The sequence below is a fragment of the Lepidochelys kempii genome, chromosome 3, assembly GCF_965140285.1.
Source record: "Lepidochelys kempii isolate rLepKem1 chromosome 3, rLepKem1.hap1, whole genome shotgun sequence".
NCBI classification, from domain to species: Eukaryota; Metazoa; Chordata; order Testudines; family Cheloniidae; genus Lepidochelys; species Lepidochelys kempii.
The window spans coordinates 208,154,111-208,174,811 of NC_136382.1; the positions used below are offsets into that span (position 1 = coordinate 208,154,111).

Genomic DNA, 20,701 nt, shown 5'->3' on the forward strand with positions numbered 1-20,701 from the left:
GTGAGGGTGTGAGGGTTGAAGTCATAGGGTCGCCCCTGTGATGGTGTGGGGGGGAGTCATAGGGTCCCCCTTGTGAGGGTGTGAAGGTTGAAGTCATAGGGTCACCCCTGTGAGGGTGTGAAGGTTGAAGTCATAGGGTCGCCCCTGTGAGGGTGTGAGGGTTGAAGTCATAGGTTCCCCCCTGTGACTGTGTAAGGATGGAGTCATAGGGTCCCCCCTCACAGGGCCCCTCTCCCTGGGTGTGTGGGAGGGGAGCTCAGGGCTGGGAGGAGTCACAGGGTTGTCGCCCCCCCCATGAGTGTGTCTGGGTCACTCACAGAAGGGAGAGTCACATAGTCCCCCTCAGGCTTGAGAGTGGCCTCAGAGTGGTGGGGGAATGAGAGCGTCCCCCCATCTGCGAGTGTGTGAGAGGTGCTCATGGCAGGAGGAAATCACAGACCTTCCCAGGAGTGTGTGAGGGACATGTGATGCTGCAGATCAGGTGCCAGCTCATGCCAAGGCCCCCTAGGCATCACTGAACACTGACAGTTGTAATGTTGTAAACCAGTCTGGCTCATCTCTATGTTAGTATTGTTACAATAGTCATTAGCTTTATGGAAATGCGTTTAGTGTTCAGACTTTATGAAATGCTTGTAAGTTGCTGCATGCAGTAATCTCACTTATAATATCTGTGACCCTGCTATAAGATAATATTTAAGTATTTGCTCTGTACCTGTGAAAGTGTTTGCTCTAAAATTGTAAACCTCCATAGTTAGGAGAAAAGCATTACCTAGTTTGAAATACTAGTTTACCACAGGGAAGTGTTATCTCCTGACCAACAAAAGAAGACCCACAGACAAGCCATTGTGGAACATCAGAGGACAAAAACTTTGTTGATTGCTTCCCCCCACACCCTTGAAGGGGAGAGGTGCACGGAGACTCATCCCATCCGTTTGAGCTCTGGGGGAACAGAATAAAAATCCCTGTCAAGAAAAAATTGTTATCCCTATACAGCCTGGACTTCAGGGAGAGGACAAGACTTCTAAGCATAAACAAGGGATCCACGGTTGTTCAGCTTGGGTTAGCCCTAAAGGACACATACAGCTTGCATATTACTGCAGCTTCTATTACCTTTTGGAATCTAAGATTGTAACTAATTTGTGTGGTATGTTTACTTGCTTTAACTTTGTAACTAACTCACTTCTTTTTTCAAAAAGAAAAGGAGTACTTGTGGCACCTTAGAGACTAACCAATTTATTAGAGCATAAGCTTTCGTGAGCTACAGCTCACTTCATCAGATGCATATCGTGGAAACTGCAGCAGACTTTATATATACACAGAGAATATGAACCAATACCTCCTCCCACCCCACTGTCCTGCTGGTAATAGCTTATCTAAAGTGATCATCAGGTGGGCCATTTCCAGCACAAATCCAGGTTTTCTCACCCTCCACCCCCCCACACAAATTCACTCTCCTGCTGGTGATAGCCCATCCAAAGTGACAACTCTTTACACAATGTGCGTGACAATCAAGTTGGGCAATTTCCTGCACAAATCCAGGTTTTCTCACATCCCCCCCACCCCCATACACACACAAACTCTTTTTGCGAATACAGACTAACACGGCTGTTACTCTGAAACCTGTCACTTCTTTTTTCTAATTCATAAATTTTACTTAATTTATTATAGGAGTGGCTACAAGCATCTTTGGTGTAGGATCTAAAGTGCATTGACCCAGAGTAAGTGATTAGTCCTTTGGGACTGGAAGTAACCTGAGTATTATTGTGATTTTTGGTGAAAGGGACCATGTATTGTAATGGCAAGCTTACCTGGGTAACAAGACAGATTGGAGTTCTCATGGGGACTGTCTGTGACTCTGTGTTGAGGTTGTTGTAATGCCTGAGGACTTCACACTTTGTTGGTGAATTGAAGTATAGATCTTACAGCCAATTTAGGGTTTGTGCTCTACTTCTTAATAGTCTGCCCTGAGATTGGTACTCATGCTCATGAGCCACTCCAGACAGCTTTATAGAATCATAGAATATCAGGGTTGGAAGGGACCTGAGGAGGTCGTCTAGTCCAACCCCCTGCTCAAAGCAGGACCAATCCCCAACTAAATCATCCTAGCCAGGGCTTTATCAAGCCTGACCTTAAAAACTTCTAAGGAAGGAGAGTCCACCACATCCCTAGGTAACGCATTCCAGTGCTTCACCACTCTCCTAGTGAAAAAGTTTTTCCTAATATCCAACCTAAACCTCCCCCACTGCAACTTGAGACCATTACTCCTCATTCTGTCATCTGCTACCATTGAGAACAGTCTAGATCTATCCTCTTTGGAACCCCCTTTCAGGTAGTTGAAAGCAGCTATCAAATCCCCCCTCATTCTTCTCTTCTGCAGACTAAACAATCCCAGTTCCCTCACCCTCTCCTCATAAATCATGTGCTCCAGCCCCCTAATCATTTTTGTTGCCCTCCGCTGGACGCTTTCCAATTTTTCCACATCCTTCTTGTAGTGTGGAGCCCAAAACTGGACACAGTACTCCAGATGAGGTTTCACTAATGTTGAATAGAGGGGAACGATCACGTCCCTCGATCTGCTGGCAATGCCCCTACTTATACATCCCAAAATGCCATTGGCCTTCTTGGCAACAAGGGCACACTGTTGACTCATATCCGGCTTCTCATCCACTGTATCCCCTAGGTCCTTTTCTGCAGGACTGCTGCCGAGCCATTCGGTCCCTAGTCTGTAGCGGTGGATGGGATTCTTCCGTCCTAAGTGCAGGATTCTGCACTTGTCCTTGTTGAACCTCATCAGATTTCTTTTGGCCCAATCCTCTAATTTGTCTAGGTCCCTCAGTATCCTATCCCTACTCTCCAGCGTATCTACCACTCCTCCCAGCTTGACACACCCCATGTCACAGGGTCTTTCTCATCTATGTGTGAGGGATGCTCACAGCTGGAGTTGGGAAGGGGGAGTCACAGGGATCATAGGGTTTTTTTCCCCCTGCTTCTTTTCTCCCTTTGAATTCAGGTCCCATCTCCTGTTTGTCTTGGGAGACTCTACGGGTGACTGGAGAGCTGCTGTGTTTAACGCTATGCCCACAAAGGGCTGTAGCATGAGTAGAACTGGGAAAAGAAGTACAGGCAGGCTTGCTGGCCTGTTCCGTGTGACCAGTTTTCACAGTGTGGCTGTGATCAGTTATGCTTGCTTAGGGGTTCTCAAACTGGGGGTCATGACCCCTCGGGGACCATGAGGTTATTATATGGGGGGTCATGAGCTGTCAGCCTCCACTCCAAACCCCACTTTGCCTCCAGCATTTATAATGGTGTTATTAAAAAGTGTTTTTAATTTATAAGGGGGGGTTGCACTCAGAGGCTTGCTATGTGAAAGGGGTCACCAGTACAAAAGTTTGAGAACCACTGTGCTTGCTGATGTAATACTGAGTGCTGTATACTGGGGCCATGTCTACTTTGCAAAATTAAGCCAGCCTAACTTACGTTGGCTGTATGTCATTGTTCATGCATATCTACACTTTGCTCCTTGTGTCAGTGGTGTGCATCCTCAACAGGAGTGCTTGTATTGTTTGTACTGTCAATGTGGGGCATTGTGGGATGGCTCCTGAAAGCCAGTAACAGTCAATGTAAGTAACACAGTGTAAAACGGACAATGCGGTGACCTAACTACATTGACCTTGACTCTATGCTGCTGATGTAGCAGGGTAGTTACACTGGGAGCAACATTTAAGTGTAGACACTTCCAAAGTTAGGTTGATATAAGGCAGTTTACATCGACCTAATCTCAGTAGTGTAGACCAGGCCTGGGGCAGAGCAACCCAGGCTGTTTTAGGGGGAGAGAGTCTTGCTGGGTTTAGGGGTCAACTGCCCAGGAGAGGGAGTGGAGGCAAAATGAAACAGCTGCAGGCAAGACCAGCGAACAGGGATGGGATGTTGCTGGCCACAGGGGCCAGCACAGATTGGGTTGGCAAGGGGAAATGGGTTGTTGGGTTTACGACCAGGGCAGCCTGGGATGAGTGGGGTCTTGTTGGGTGTAGGTTCAGCCCGGCAGGGGGCAATGAGCCTGACAGGGCCTTGTTGGGTATAGGGAAGGGGGTTAGTGCAACCTGAGGCAATGACTGGGGCAGGGTCTTGTTAGGAGTGGATGGGAGTCAGGGTGGCCCGGGGAACGGGACGGGGCCTTGTTGAGTTGGGGGTCGGTGCAGCTCAGGGTTGGGGAGTGGGACAGGGCACTGGTGGGTGCAGGGGGTCAGGGCAGCCTAGGGAATGGAGAGCGGACTGCCCCGGGCTTGTAACGTGTTGGTTTCTCATTTATGAGACGTGGGTAGCACTGGAGAGCCCCCGGCCTCGGCCCCGCTCTGCTGAGGCCTCGCCAGCTGGGAGCCACGTGGGCAGCAGGGGCGTGGCTGAGCCGCTGAGCTTAGGGCGCGCGCCGCTCTCCTCGCCCCGCCCCATGCGCGCGCTGGGCGGCAGCGTCCCCGCCCCGTGCCTCTGGCCGGGGGCGGGGCGGGGCGGGGGAGAGGCGCGCATGCGCCCTGTGTCGCGTAGTGCGCCATGTTGGCTGAGCAGGTCGGGGGGCGGCGGTGATCGGTCGTCGGTGTCCCCCCCTCCCCCTCCGGTGACCGAGCGGGGCCCTCCGCCTCGGCGGCGCCATGAGCGTGGGGCGGGTGCGCGACCTCTCCCGGCGCAACCCCCAGGAGGACTTCGAGCTCATCCAGCGCATCGGTAGCGGCACCTACGGCGACGTCTACAAGGTAGCGACCCGGGCAGGCCCCGCACCGGGCAGCGCCTGTCAGCCGCCGGGCCCCCCCGCAGCACCGCCGGGGCCCCCCTCCCTGCCCGTCCTGGCCGGCTGGGCCCCCCTCCGGGCGGCCGCAGGGGTGGGGGTCCCTGCCTGGAGAGGCTCTGCAGGGGGCCTGGCTCCTGTCACGGGGGCCTCCCTCTCTGCCCCCCCTCCCCCCGGAGCGCCTCTCGTCCTCGCCCCTAGGCGGGGGGCAGCCCCCGGCACAGCGACACGAGCGGGGGGGGTCCCGGTTTGTGTCCAGGTAGCAGAGCCCAGGCTGGCTGGGCTTTCCTCCGCCTGGCGAGCTGACAGCCGGCAGAGTCGCCTCGTCACTCTCGCCTCTCTGGGGAAGAGCCTGGTCGCGGAGGTGCCCGGGATAACTTTCCAACATGGCTGTAACAAGCCCGCTACCTCAAATGTGGGTGAGTGAGAAAACAATTTCGGGTGGGAATATACATGTCAGCGTTTGGAGTCCCTCCGTTTATCCAGAACAGCTTGTCCAGGTCTGCGCCAGCACTTCGCCCAGTTCTCTGGGATCCAAGAAACCAGTTCGACTCCAGGTTTTGTCACTCAGGTTCCTTTATTTGGTATACAACAAAGCTAAGCTGAGTTGATCAGACTCAAGCTTAGGGGTGGGTCTAGAGCAGGGGTAGTCAATAGGCGGACGGTGGGCCAAATCTGGACACTTTTGTATGGACCCTGAAATCTTTTCATTTACTTATTGTTATTTTATTATTATCATTATTTTTTATTTTCTCTGGAGTCTGGACCTTAACTATACCTTGACCAAGAAATTTGAACCGTGACAAAGTAATTGACTGCCCCTGGTCTAGAGCATACCACACATCGAAAGTTACACAGAAGCGCTCTCCCTTCATATACGTTTAAACATTTCATTGCATTTACTATACCTTAGATTACACATTTTTGGATTGTTTTGGTCACTTTGCAGGAACCAATCTCTGTACCGCATGCTCTGTGTGCTGTTTATGTAGAACCTGATCTTTATATAATCTCTACATTTCTAACTTACCTTGTCCATTTTTAGTAAATGGTTCCCTAGGTGTTCTCCCTCTTATCTTTGTTGGCTCAGACATTCTTTTTAAACCCAATGTTCTGTTTATCTCCCTAATTCTATCTTCCAAGAAATGAGACCTCCTTTCAAGTGTTAATTTCTCATTTCCATCAGGCCTCAGCTACATTCATATATCAGGATCACATTTTTGTTCAAACAAATGCACCAGAAAACAAGTCTCAGAAGAAAAAGGATAACACAACCAAATAGGATATGAGCACAATAGCGTATGTAGCACTGTATTAATAACCTCTGAACACATGTACACTAATTTTTAAGAGACTCTGTTAAGCTTTCACCCACATTTCCATTTAAAGCCACATATTGCATTATGAAGAGGAGTACTTGTGGCACCTTAGAGACTAACCAATTTATTAGAGCATAAGCTTTCGTGAGCTACAGCTCACTTCCTCAGATGCATATTGTGGAAACTGCAGCAGACTTTATATATACACAGAGAATATGAACCAATACCTCCTCCCACCCCACTGTCCTGCTGGTAATAGCTTATCTAAAGTGATCATCAGGTGGGCCATTTCCAGCACAAATCCAGGTTTTCTCACCCTCCACCCCCGCACACAAATTCACTCTCCTGCTGGTGATAGCCCATCATGCACATTGTGTAAAGAGTTGTCACTTTGGATGGGCTATCACCAGCAGGAGAGTGAATTTGTGTGCGGGGGTGGAGGGTGAGAAAACCTGGATTTGTGCTGGAAATGGCCCACCTGATGATCACTTTAGATAAGCTATTACCAGCAGGACAGTGGGGTGGGAGGAGGTATTGGTTCATATTCTCTGTGTATATATAAAGTCTGCTGCAGTTTCCACGATATGCATCTGAGGAAGTGAGCTGTAGCTCACGAAAGCTTATGCTCTAATAAATTGGTTAGTCTCTAAGGTGCCACAAGTACTCCTCTTCTTCTTGCGAATACAGACTAACACGGCTGTTACTCTGAAACCTGTCATTGCATTATGTAAAGTTTTAAAGAAAAGTCAAATTGATCTGAAAATGGCTAGATCAGGTCAGGATTGAGTTTGTGTGGAAGAACCTGAATACCTCGAACTAAGCTGCTTTTGAATTGCTCATGCCTAGGAGAAAACTTGTGAAAGGAAAAAAAGTACATCGCTTAAAATATGAAAAGTTAGCAAACCTTTTTGGGGTTCAGAATAAGATGACAGAGTGGTATTGGTGCACTTATACATTGCCAGCATGGTGTGCAGACCCCTTAACTGCATTCTGACATAACTTCAGCACCATTTCCACCTCTGAATTTAGTGGCAAACAAGGATCAGACAGATGAATATGTTGCTTGCTTCCTTCAAAATGACCTTTAGCTTACAGAATGTTCACCTGGCTGGGAGCCAGGAGACCATGAGTTCTAATATCACCTGTTCCACTGATTAATTTGTTAAGGTGAAGGTAATTTTGCTGCTGTATAACAGCGTCTCCTACTTCCTGTACCCTTCCAGAACATGAGACTTCAGAATGTAAACACAGATGTTGGAAAACCAAGAAATACTTGGTTAAGCATACCGCTTAAAAGATTGTCAGTGTTATAATACCCTCCCTAGTTAAGGCAATGTTAACCAGATACATTTAACTTTGCTCCCTTAAAGATGCCACGAGGAACTCACTAAGTTAACATAAAAAAACACACATAATCACATTACCATTTTATGTGTGCAGCACAATTACTGACAAAGGCAGTGTTGGCTGCCAGTTCCCCAAGTGGCATTACACATACATTCATTTTACTTTGTCTCCATATGCTTGCATGTGTGTGGGGCTGAACTAAACTTTCTTTGTGTTGTGTTGGAAGTTTTACCTTAACATTTTTTTTTTTTGTTTTCTTGCAACACTAATGTTCTTTTAAGGTATACGTGGGGGGACCTTCACTAAGCATTTCTGGTTTTCTAATGTTTAATGCTCTGTTGTGTGTGAGCAACACTGATTCCATCTTAACATTTTTTAATTGCATATTCATAAAATCAGTTTAGGTTGGTGTGCAGAATCTCAGTTATACCTGATCTCATTGAAATATGAACAAAGATTTTGGGCCCTTTTCGCCAAATCCCCTGCTCTTAATGGTAGCGCTGTAGAAAATGAGCTTGTTTTTTCCTTGTTCCTGCTCCTTATTAGTATGCTAATCTCTAGTCTGATTAGGTTTGACTTTTTTCAGAGTACATTTACTCAGTGTTCAGGTCCTCCCTCAGTGTGCCACTTTGAACCTGGCTGAGCTTTCGTCCAGTGTAGTTCATAATTCTGAAACTGTTCCAGGAACTGGAGTGATTTTTTTGGTTTGTTTTTTGATAAAGTGTTTTCAGCGTTAAGAATGAGGTATTAAGATGTATGCAAATCAGCAAACCTGGATCAATTGGTTAACCTTAAAAACCTCAAACTGTAGAATGAAATATTTCCAATTATAATACCATTATTTATGTATGTTACATTTAAGTTATTTTAGATTTGGCAAGGGTTTGTTGGGAGCAGTAGGGCATTGGCTGAGAGTCACCATAACCTTCAGTTCAATGTTCTGTTGGTGGCTAATAAAGTCAGTACCATTCCTGATTTGATCTACCTTCAGACATAGAAGTTCCATTCTGAAAAATGGATTCATTTGTGTTCACCATGTACATGCAGGTTCCAGGATAAGATTAAATTAGATTCATTGTGATGTGCAGGTACCCTGATTCTTTAATCTCTTAGAATTGGAGTTGGCCAGGTTTATAGTTCTGCCATGACTTCAGTATCCATGCAGTTTGTGACTACATGGGGGTTAACTTGGGATCGGCTGCCATTATATTTGTTGCCTTCCTATGGGGACAGTCTCCTTAATGTGGACACTTGCTAATTGTTGACCTGACTCTCTCTCTCTTTTTTTTTAACAGGTTATAAAGTTGTTGAGAAAGTACAGTCAGGGCAATGTGGTATCTCCTGGAATCCTTAGATTTCCTTGATCTTTTTTTAGTTGGACTTTCAACCTGGATATACCACTGTGTGGTCACTGTTTTCTTTATAGCCATAGATGTATTTAATGTGTTACAAAAATAGATATGTAGCTGTGTTTGTTCCCAAAAAGGAAGTCCTTGCACTGGATATTTTACAATCTAAAATAAGTTTCAGAGTAACAGCCATGTTAGTCTGTATTTGCAAAAAGAAAAGGAGGACTTGTGGCACCTTAGAGACTAACCCATTTATTTGAGCATAAGCTTTCGTGAGCTAATAAGGATAGGTAGTATGGACAGAGCTAAGGAGAGGGTGAAAGGAGATGAGGACGTGGGTCAAGACAATAAGATCCTGCTGCTGCTTGGGTCAGTTCTGTTATTTATATGGTGTCCAAAAATGTGCTAGTGCACATTATTTGAGGAATGCACCGTTTTTCTTAAAGTTAATACATAAGGCTACATTTTATAAGCCCCCGTGAAGTGGGTTTTGAGAGAGGATTTGGAGATGATGGTGGAATGTCCGTTAAAAAAAAAAAAAAGGATGTGTGAGGTTTTTTGTTGGTTCTGCAATAGTTTCCATATCAAATGTGCTTGGTTTATAGGGAAGAATATGTCTTTTCTAACCAGCAGCTATGCAAACTCATTCCAGAATATGCAAATTAAGAGAACACAAGTATTGCACATCAAATTATGAGGAGAGTGCCTTTCTCCATTGAAGCTATATTGCCTTGATGGTTTACATAGGTATAACTCATTAGGTCTGTAAATGGAACTTTGTAAATATTTCTGTAGAGGATGCAAAAGCAACATGAGACTCTTTCTCCCTTTCTGAGAGCTGTGTTGTGTCTGCAGTGCTAACAGGAGTAAAAAGTAATGACTTATTTTTGTTACCAAAGACAGCAGATATGACCTTGCCGAAACACAGAGCGGATCTAATGAGTAAGATATTATCATTTTTAGTCATTTTCAGAGTAGATCTGTAGTTCAGAGATTCCTGCAGGCGGCATCTCAGAGGTACCCTATAGACACTTAATTGTAACTTGTGGTTTCATCATAATATTATATACCTTATAATATTATATAGTTTTATATACCTTAATAAATTTGCCATTCAAGCCACTTAGTCTACTCCATCAAAATTGCTTTCCTGGTTGCAGTCACCTCTGCCAGGATAATTTTTGAATTGGAACCTTTTCCATCAAATCCCAGTACTCCATCTCATTTGTGGAATTCCACAAGGATCAAATCTCTCTGGTTCTTTTTAATATCTAAGTGCAACCACAAGGTGAAGTGGTCAAATGACATGGATTCAAGTGCCAGTAATATGCAGCTCTACTACATACCACCACTCTTCTGTCACCAAGATGTCCTGGTGCTTGGACAAGATCAACTCATGGAGAAAGAACAGCTGGCTGAAGCTGAATCTTTGCAAGACAGAAATTATGCTCGTGATGAGGAAGGCATTTTGAAGAGTTTGTAGTCATTGTGCAGTCCCCTTTGGTGGAAGGTACATAGTCACAGTTGCTCTTTCTTTTGAAGTCTAGGAGAACGCTTATATTCCTCACTAACTCTAAGCTGTCACGTAGCAGCATCTGTGAGTAATACTTCCTGTTTTCTCCAGTTGGCTAGGAGACTCGTCCTATCCCGGTGGATGATGACAACGCCTCAGTTATTTACACCTTTCTGATCTCTCTGTTGGACTATAGCAACACAATGTTTCTGAGCATGATTTAGTACTTAGAAAACTCCAGGTAGTACAGAACACTGTAGCGCATCTCCTACTGCAAGCACATAACCTGTCCTTCACTCTCTACGTTGTTTTCCCACAGAATTTCAAATCAAGTTCAAGGTCTCAGTCCTTATCTTTGTGGTGTTCCATGGTTGGCCCCAGGGTTTCTAAAAGACCACCTAAAGCTCTTGGATTAAGACTGTGGTTGACAAGCATACTTCTGTGGCACAGTGTTTTACAATAAGAGTAAAACGCATATGTTAGGGACACAGAACTTTCTTGGGAGCTAGCCTGAAGTCCTGCAGGAACTAAGGACTATCCCAAACCTCACCACTTCCAAATGCAAAATGCATTTCTTTGACTGTGCTTTAATATAAATGCATAGCAACCTGTATTTAAAACAAAACAAACCCTATCAAAACAAGACATTCTAATGCACATGCTTCGTCCTCCTGAGGAGATGAGAATAAACAACACACAGCAGATGTGTAATTAGGCTGCTACTGAAAGGTGCTCAGGTTCTACAGTGATGGGTGTCGTATAAGAAAAGAATAGAACAGAATTCCGTACAGATAAACTTTTCTCAAGCCCTTTTTAACTGACATTTATTAGGCAGGGTGAAAAATACTTCTGCGGGCACATGTAAGTTTGTTTTCATGCATCTGCTGTTTCTGGGTTTCACTATTGTAAACATCTCAAAAGAGGAATTAACTAATGATTTTCCTTCTCTGAAAAAACAGTTTCACTTCTCTGCCTGTAACTCAGTAGGACAATGTCCCTTGATTTCAATAAGGGAAAGTTGTGGTTTTGGCCACTCTGCACTGTAGAAAATCTTTGCAGAAAATTTGCTCTTAGTTCTTTTGTTAAATCTCAGAAAGCATCCTATTTGGTAGTTAATTGGAGCAAAGATGAAACTGATAATTGACAGCATCTTGTTGGTAACAAATTGTGGTGAAAGTGGGGAATAGTGGACCTGAATATTCAAGGAGAGAAAATTAACTTCCTCTAATTTTTTTTGAAGATAACACTAAAAGATCATGTAATTACTTTAAGTGTCTATGTATGTGTACCAATAGGTGCCTTATAGAGACAGCCTGTGGGGAGGGCCCCCCCTCCCAATTTCATCCACAGTTTAGTGGGAAATGATCCCACTTCCTTGTTTGGTGGTACTGTGTATGGTATACAGCACCCTAAGGAATGTAGAATGACCAGATTGAATCAGACCAGCAGTCCACCTAGTTCAGTGTCCTGTCCCTGATAGTTTCCAGTGGCAGATTCTTCCGAGGAAGGTTCAAGAAACCTCACAATAGGGAAACCAGATTCACAGTAGGGAGGAATGGGATAATCCACTCCACCATGGATGTCTCATTCAAATCCCTAGTAGAGATTGGCTTAAACCCTGAAACATGAAGATTTATATCCCTCCCAAATTTTTCTTACCATTAACTGCTATAACTCTGGGTATTCTTATTAGTATAAAAGTCCAGTTCCTCTTTGAATCATGCAGCTTGGGTAGGCAGACTTGTGCTAGCACGTTAAAAATAGCTTTGTGGACATTGCAGCACTGCAGAGGCTCTGGCTAGCCACTTGAGCTTAAACCCATCCTACCCCTGGGTCTGAGCTCAGGTGGTTAGCCTGAGCCTCTGCCGGTGCCATAATGTCCACGCAGCTGTTTCAAGTGTTAAGCAGTCATCTGGTAGCACAAGCCTGTCTGCTCTGGCTGGGAGGCTTGCTCCGAGCTGTAGTATAAGACATACCCAATGACTTCCTGTGGTAGTGTGTCACAGTCTAATTATGCATTGTGTGAAAAAATATTTCCTTTCTCACTTTCGAATTTGTCACTTTTCAGTTTAATTGAATATCCCCAGGGTTCTTGCCTTATAAGACTGGGAGCTTATGTTCTTTCTGTCTGTCTCTTAGGCCATTCATTTTTTGTATACCGTTGCCATTTTCTCTCCTATTTGTCTCTTGCGGTAAACAATCCCAGTCTTCTTAATTTCTCTTCATATTAAAATCTCTTTGAGCCCACTCTAATTCTGATTTTTGAGATAGGGTGACAAATGCTGTGTACAGTATTCCAGATGAGGTCTGACCATTGACTTATAATGGCATTATAATATTTCTCTAATTCATCATCCCTTATGCATCTTAACATCTTGTTTGCTTTTTTTTGGCTGCTGCTACACAGAGGAGAGTTAGTCACTGAGCTGACCACATTGAGTGATGCCCAAGTTCTTTTCCAGAGCTGAAACAGTTACGTTAGAACTCTGTAGGGTGTATGAGTAGGTTAAAAGTTTCCTTATAACGTGCAGCATTTTGCGTTTATAAACATTGAACTTTGCTATCTTGTTGCCCATTCACCTAGCTTACTTAGATCCCTCTGGTTCCTCATAGTTCTCTCTGGATTTAGCTAACCTAAATAATTGTCATCTGCAAATTGTGCTATCTCACTACACACCTCTCTTCCAAAAACTGTTGTTAATTAGAGTAAACAACACCAGACCATGCGCTGAACCTTGAGGTTCCAGCTGTTAATCTTTTGCCATGGTGAAAATTGACCACTTACCCTGTCTCTTAGCCTGAAAAAAGGTTGTAAAAATTGTCAACCAGTCGCCTTTATTTTCTATTTTATTGATGTGTTCAAACAGTTCTAATAGATTAGCGGTTCTCAAAGTGTGGGTCGCGACTGTATTTTAATGTGATCACCAGGGCTGGCTTTAAACTTGTTGGAACCCAGGGCCAGAGCCGAAGCCCGAGCACCACGGCCTGGGGTCGAAGCCTGAGAGCTTCAGACCTGGGTGGTGGGGCTCAGGTTACAGGCCCCCATCTGGGGCTGAAGCCCTTGGGCTTGGGCTTTGGCCCCGCACACCCAGGGCAGTGGGGCTGGGGCAGGCTCAGGCTTCAGTCCCCCTCTACTGGGGTCATGTAGTAATTTTTGTTGTCAGAAGGGAGTCATGGTGCAATGAAGTTTGAGATCCCTTGGATTAGAGAGACACTTTCCCTTTGTAGAAGCTCTGGTGATTAGACCTTATCATGTCATGATCTTCCAGGTATTTTATTATGAGTTCCAACCAGTTTTCCAAGTAGACATATGGCTTTTTGGTGTGTAATTCTCTGGATAATTCCTAGAACCCTTTAAAAAAAAATGGGTATAATACATGCTGCCCTCCAACCCTCTGGCGCAAAAGTTGTTTCTGGTGAAAAATTGCATGTTTTTGTTATCAGCTGAGCCACTTCATAATAATTCACACTTCATAATCTCCTTCAGAACTCTTGGATGTATACCGTCTAGGCCTGGTGACATATTGCTTTTCATTATATGATTATTTCACACCTTTTCTTTTTGACACTTCAATTTCTGATAGCACCTGATCTTTATTACAAGAAAAGGACAGGTCCCTGACAACTTTTGTGATAGATTTATTTGTATCAGTCTATATCTTCTCAGCAGTGCCTATAGATCTCCCTTTAACTTTGGTGATCCAGCAGACCCACCAACTCTTTGGCAGGCTTCCTGCTTCTGAAATAGTTACATAATTTCTTGTGGTTTTTTTAATGTCATTAGCTATTTGTAAGGCCTTTCATTTTTGATTTTTATTTTTTAAAGTGTCCTGGGAATTTATTGGGTTTTATTAAAAATAGGAGAAAAATTGGTAAAAACCAGGACCAGAAGGCGGGTGGGGGGAGAAATGGGGTGGAGGGGGAAGAGTGCCTAGTATCCATGCAGGGTGGGGATTACTCACCATGTAGTGTTTGAGGAAGCCTTTCACTGCCTGAAGCAGTTGGGCAGTCTCAGCTACCAGGACCCAACTCCCTGTCTGTCTTTCTTCCCCTGCTTGCAGAGGAATGGAAGAGCCTGGATCAGGAGGGGAGTAGAAGTCTTTAACTCACACAGAGTCCTTGTGGCACTCTGTACCTCAGTGCAGCAACTTGGAACCCGCATATGCACCACTGTCATGTAATTACGATATGTTTTGTACAAAGTATGCCACATAAGGAATCGGAATGTCATGATCTGCTGAAATCCACTGTTCTGTCAAAATATGTATATCGTTAGTGTGTATGAAGTTATGAGCCTTAGCTGTATGGTTGTTTCTCAAACTTGCAACATATTTCAGTGTCACTCACTGCCAGTTCTCCAGTGACAATAAAGGAGGTGATCCACTCCCAGGAGGGTGTTAAGTGATCATTAATCAGTAGGGGAGTTGTAAACATGGGATTTACAATGCCCTAAGAGGGCTGCACAAGCATCACTCAGTAGGGGTTTGCTTCACTCTGATTCAGCAGAGCCTGCCAGGACATGTCTGGGCTAGTGTTTTCCAGGCACATGGACTGAGGATATAAAATAGGGGAAAGTGGTATCATGGTTTTGCCTTTCGCCTCCCCTGCCCACGTTGAAATTAACAAGAACAGTGCAAAGACAAAGACTTGAACTCGGGAGACTGGTCCCAGGCTTAAAGGGGAAGCCTGTGTATTAAGAACTGTAACCTACCTGCAGCATCCAGTGGGGTGAGAGAAACTGCTTGATCCAAATACTGCCTAGTCTAATAATTTTAGACTGTGTGCTTACGTTTTATTTTCTTTGGTAACTACCATTTATAATCACTTAAAATCTGACTTTCTGTACTTAATAAATCTGTTTTATATTTTACCTAAAACAGTGTGTTTTGATTGAAGTGCTTGGGAAATCTCAGCTCAGTATACAAAAGTTAGTGCGTGTCCTCTCCACATCGAGGGAGGGGCAGACTGGATAATAAACTTATATTGGTCAGGCTTCTGATCAGGGCAAGACCATGTATTCTGGGGGTACAAGGCTGGGGGCTTGAGAGACTTACTTATGCCTGTCTCTGTGTGATCTGGGAGTGGTTCAGGGAGCATTCATGCAATTTAGCTGCGTGTGGGAGTCCACACACAGTTGTGCTAAGTGATAAGAGCATCTGGAGGGTTTTGCTGTTTGTCACTAGCAAAGCATTGTGAGAGATGGCCCAGGCTGGAGAATTAAGGTGGCACAGCAGTACCCCAGTTCATGTCGTACCCCGAGGATCCTGTCACAGTCCCATCCTGGCCCATCTGGGCTTTCAGTGCTGCCCAGTCTGCTTCCTGCGTACAGGCCGTCTGACAGGGTAATGGAAGGAAAGCAGACGGTGTTGTGTGCCCTGGGGCTGATCGCTGCGGCTACGCAGCACGGCTCCATCGACTCCCATTCTGAAGGGCTGGCCTCAGAAGTGTAGGCTCTGTTCAGCAGGGAGACAGTACGCATGGGGGTGCAGCCTTCCGCTCCCAACAGCCCTGTCACTGCAGCAGTCAGGTAGTACTGGCTTCCAGGTTCAGGAAGGAAGTAATAGTCTGGTCCATGAGTACTAAAACCCCTTTGCAGACAGAGACCCCTGCTGGACCCTGCCAGCTTTTCAGCAAAGTCCCATCTTCGTCTCCTGGGAAAAATTTCTGGGTCCCAAAATTCACGTCAAAATCAGTAAGACATGAATACTGGCTTTTTCAAAAAACCAGTGGGAATATTTCAGGGAATATTGGTATTTACCAATAATGAAGAGCCTTAGCTATTTGCTCTGACTCTATTTTAACCCTTCTAATTTCCCTCTTACGTATTGCTTACTGTAATTTATGTTCTTGTGTATTAGTTTCACTAGGGTTAGATATTCAAACCTGAAGGCTCTATTTGGCTTAATAACTTTTTGTCTTGCCAAATGGGTTTACTTCTTGCCATCCTGATTCCCTTTTTGTTCAAGAATGCCTGCTGTGATTTCCTCAAATAGCATTCATGCTACATTTAAAAATTTCACTTTTACTCTTAACTTTAGAGTCTTTGACTAGCCTCATTTTATTGAAATGTATACCCTTCTAAAATTTGGTGTCCCTCTATCAGTTCTTGGTATCTTACTTCCTAGGATGTTGAATCTAATTATATTGTAGTCACTGTTACTCAGTGGTTCAGCTACTGTTATTTAAGACTGTAAAGAATAGCCTCTGCTCTTGTGCTCTAGAACTAGCTATTCCAAGAAGCACTGGCTTCAAGTGTTGAAACATTGCTTCTTTAAACTTTGTTTTATAGTGCCGTTTGACCAGTTTCTGTTGGTAGCTGAAGTCCGCCATTATTTTTTTCTTAGATTTTTGCAATCTCTGATTTCATAGAATCATAGAATATCAGGGTTGGAAGGGACCTCAGGAGGTCATCTAGTCCAGCCCCCTGCTCAAAGCAGGACCAATCCCCCGTAGTTGCCCCAGATCCCTAAATGGCCCCCTCAAGGATTGAACTCACAACCCTGGGTTTAGCAGGCCAATGCTCATTCAATATCCTTTTCTTGATCTGGAGGCCAGTAGAATAGGCCTACTAATTAATATTAATATTATTAAAATAAATAAATATTCACACGCACACGCTTTGGGCTTCATGTCCAGAAAGGTGCAACTGTGTGATCCTTTCCATTCAATTTTTGCCTTGCTAAATCCTGCAGAATCTTCTAAGTACAGTGCTACTCCTCCACTTCTTTTGCCTAGTCAGTCTTTCCTGTATAGTTTACAGCCAGGTATTATAGTACCCTACTGATTTATCATTTTACTTTTTTCAATAATGCCTAGTATATTAAGATCCTCTTCCATTGAGAGGCATTCTAGTTAATTTGTTTTTACTTTAAGCCTCTTGCATTTGTATAGAGACATTGATAGTCTTTGTTTCTGACCAGGTACCTGTTAAATTGAACTTCTTAATCTGGAACCCTGCTGTTTTCAGAGGTTTAAGTGACTATTTTCCAGGGCATGTGTACGCTTCAGACTGAAGTCGACCTATGTTAGGTCAGCTTGCAGTCACCGCAGTAATTACTGTGATGGCTGATGTCCACGCTCCCCTCCTTCTGTCGGTGTGTGTCATCCCCAGGAGCTTTTCCACCGACTGAAGAGGGGCAGTGTTGGGGGGCTGAGAGCCAGGGCTCTCAGCTCTGTGCAGCTCCCCACCAGGAGCCCAACTGCTTTCTGGGCTTCTCACCTCCCTGCTTCCCACAAAGAGCAGGAGATAGCTGCCTGGGCTTCTTGCCCCCCTGTTCTCTGCTGAGGGCTCCAGTCTGGAGCCCTGAAATTGACAAGACAGCCAACAGCCTATGTGTCATAAATATAAAGGGAAGGGTAAACCCCTTTAAAATCCCTCCTGGCCAGAGGAAAAACCCTTGCACCTATAAAGGGTTAAGAAGCTAGGATAACCTCGCTGGCACCTGACCAAAATGACCAATGAGGAGACAAGATACTTTCAAAGCTGGAGGGGGGAGAGAAACAAAGGTTCTCTCTGTCTGTGTGTTGTTTTTTGCCAGAGACAGAAAAGGAATGGAGTCTTAGAACTTAGTAAGTAATCTAGCTAGATATGTGTTAGATTCTGTTTTGTTTAAATGGCTGATAAAATAAGCTGTGCTGAATGGAATATATATTCCTGTTTTTGTGTCTTTTTGTAACTTAACGTTTTGCCTAGAGGGATTCTCTGTGTTTTGAATCTGATTACCCTGTAAGGTATTTACCATCCTGATTTTACAGAGGTGATTCTTTTACCTTTTCTTTAATTAAAATTCTTCTTTTAAGAACCTGATTGCTTTTTCATTGTTCTTGAGATCCAAGGGTTTGGGTCTGTGTTCACCTATGCAAATTGGTGAGGATTTTTATCAAGCCTTCCCCAGGAAAGGGGGTGTAGGGTTTGGGAGGATTTTGGGGGGAAAGACGTTTCCAAGCGGGCTCTTTCCCTGTTATATATTTGTTAGATACTTGGTGGTGGCAGCAATAAAGTCCAAGGGCAAAAGGTAAAATAGTTTGTACCTTGGGGAAGTTTTAACCTAAGCTGGTAAAAATAAGCTTAGGGGTTTTTCATGCAGGTCCCCACATCTGTACCCCAGAGGTCAGAGTGGGGAAGGAACCTTGACACTATGTAAGGAAGTATGCATCGTCATAACTACACTGACAAAAGCCCCATGCCTCTCGTGGAGGTGGAGTTATGTCCATGTAGTAGGGCACTCTCACATCGGTGGGACAAGGCTGTAGTGTATACACTGACATAATTAGGTTGACATAAGCTGCCCTCTGTTGACCTGACTAGTATAGCCCAGTCCCCAGTGGATGAAGTAATGTGTCTCAAAGGTTACTTAGGATATGTCTACACTGTAGAGACTATAGTGTAGACACAGCCTACATCAAGGGAAGGGGTTTTCCTGTTGGTGTAGGAACACCACTGCCCTGAATGATGGCAGCTACATTGACGGAAGCGTTCTTCTGTCAACATAGCTGCCTCTGCACTAGGGGAGTAAGTTGGCACAGCTATGTTGGTTGGGTGTGTTTTTCACTCCCCTGACTGAAGTAGCTCTGGTGACCTAACTTTTCACTGTAGACCAGGCCTTAAAATGCTGAGAAACTTCCTCAGATGTGAAGGTTTAGTCTATAGCAGTGTTGATCTCTTAGACTGAATTAGTATAGGTATCTTTGCTATGGTTTTGGAACATATCAAAATTGCCAGTATGACCGCATGCGGATGCTGCAGTTGGTAGAAAGCCATATAGGGCTGCATGAACCAAAGCCAACATCTTTAATTCCATCTGGAAAAAAGATAGCAGTCAACACAGATCATGGAAAATAACTGCAATATACTCATGGTGAGATGAGTCAACAAATGGACAGACGACTTCTGCATCAGTTTGATTTTTCTGGATGGGTTTAAGATGCAGCTTTGTGTGGAGCACATCACCATAAACCAGCGGTTCTCAGACTGTGGGTTGGGACCCCAAAGTGGGTTGCAGCCCGCTTTGAATGGGGTCACCAGGGTTGGCTTAGACTTGCTGGGGCCCGGGGCTGAAGCCCAAGCCCCACTACCCTGGGCGGCAGGACTCAGGTAGCAGGCCCCCTGACTGGGGCTGAAGCCCTTGAGCTTCAGCTTTGGCCCTCTGCCCAGAATGGTGGGGCTCGGGCTATGGCTGTACCACCCAGGGCAATGGAGCTTGGGCAGGCTCAGGCTTCAGTCCCCCCTTCTGGGGTCGTGAAGTAATTTTTGTGGTGCAATGAAGTTTACGAACCCCTGCCATAATCTAATCTTGAGTTTAGAAAGGCATGAGCAACAGTAGCGAAGTCTGCATTTGAAAGAAACCACTGCAAGCTCCCACCCATATATAACTGAGGGGGGCACACCACACTTGGCCATTGTTATTTCTTGATCATCAGAAGTAACTGGGAGTCAGTTTGGCTGCAAGTACAAACAGAAGATGAATGCAGACCTTCCTATGGAGTGTCTGCATATTTCCTGGTTGCTTTTGTAACCAACAAATATTTGTCTTATCCTGGTTGACCTTCAGCCATATATCCCTTATGCAAGCTTTGGTCTCAGCCAAACACTAAGGGCTCATTTACACTTACAGTGCTCCAGCGGCTTAGTGAAGACACCTCCAGTGCCAATGAGAGAGCTTCTCCCAGGGTTAAGTAAAGTCATTGACTGATTTTTTGCCTGAGGCTTGGTCTATACTACAACCTTATGTCAGTATAACTACATTGTTCCGGGTGTGGAAAATTCAGATGTCTGGCAGAGGCCGTTGTTGGAAGACAGGATACTGGGCAAGATGGACCATTGGTCTGAGCCAGTGTGGCCATTTTAATGTCCTTACAATTGCCAAAACTTAAGTAGAAAAAAGAAAAGGAGTACTTGTGGCACCTTAGAGACTAACCAATTTATTTGAGCATAAGCTTTCGTGAGCTACAGCTCACTTCATAAGCTTATGCTCAAATAAATTGGTTAGTCTCTAAGGTGCCACAAGTACTCCTTTTCTTTTTGCGAATACAGACTAACACAACTGCTACTCTGAAACCTGTCAAGTAGAAAAGACAGCCTTTGTTCTGTATGTCATCCTGTCCATCCAGAGGCAGACAGTTTCGATCTATTTAACATATTTTGTAGCAGTGCCAAAAAAGTACTGCTATGCCAAGGAAAAATGAGAAGTTTAAATTCTAGTAATGGGAGCTGCTAAGGGTAGAAAACCAAAGATTGAAATCTGAGATTATTGTGTTTTCCCACTGCCTTGCAGAATTTATTTCTAGGCTTGGCAGGTTGCCAGGCTCTCTTGTTTCACATATTGATTAACATCTTGCTGTTTTCTCAACTCCAGTTCAAACATGAGTTTACAAGCTCATCTCTCACACCCTT

At 44.6% G+C, this 20,701-nt stretch overlaps 1 protein-coding gene across 4 annotated transcripts in view; it reads left to right on the forward strand.

The window, feature by feature from the left end:
* Window positions 1-4,508: 4,508 nt before the first annotated feature.
* The window catches only part of MAP4K3 (mitogen-activated protein kinase kinase kinase kinase 3), a 150,720-nt gene continuing 134,527 nt past the window's right edge, over window positions 4,509-20,701 (forward strand). The window contains exon 1 of one of the 4 annotated variants that reach the window (XM_073339816.1): window positions 4,509-4,748. In XM_073339816.1, the coding sequence (XP_073195917.1) occupies window positions 4,647-4,748 (102 nt within the window). In that variant the 5' untranslated portion in view covers window positions 4,509-4,646. Of the gene's footprint in view, window positions 4,749-4,864; window positions 5,200-20,701 lie in introns of those variants that run through there. The other 3 variants (XM_073339812.1, XM_073339813.2, XM_073339814.2) reach the window with 3 other exon arrangements.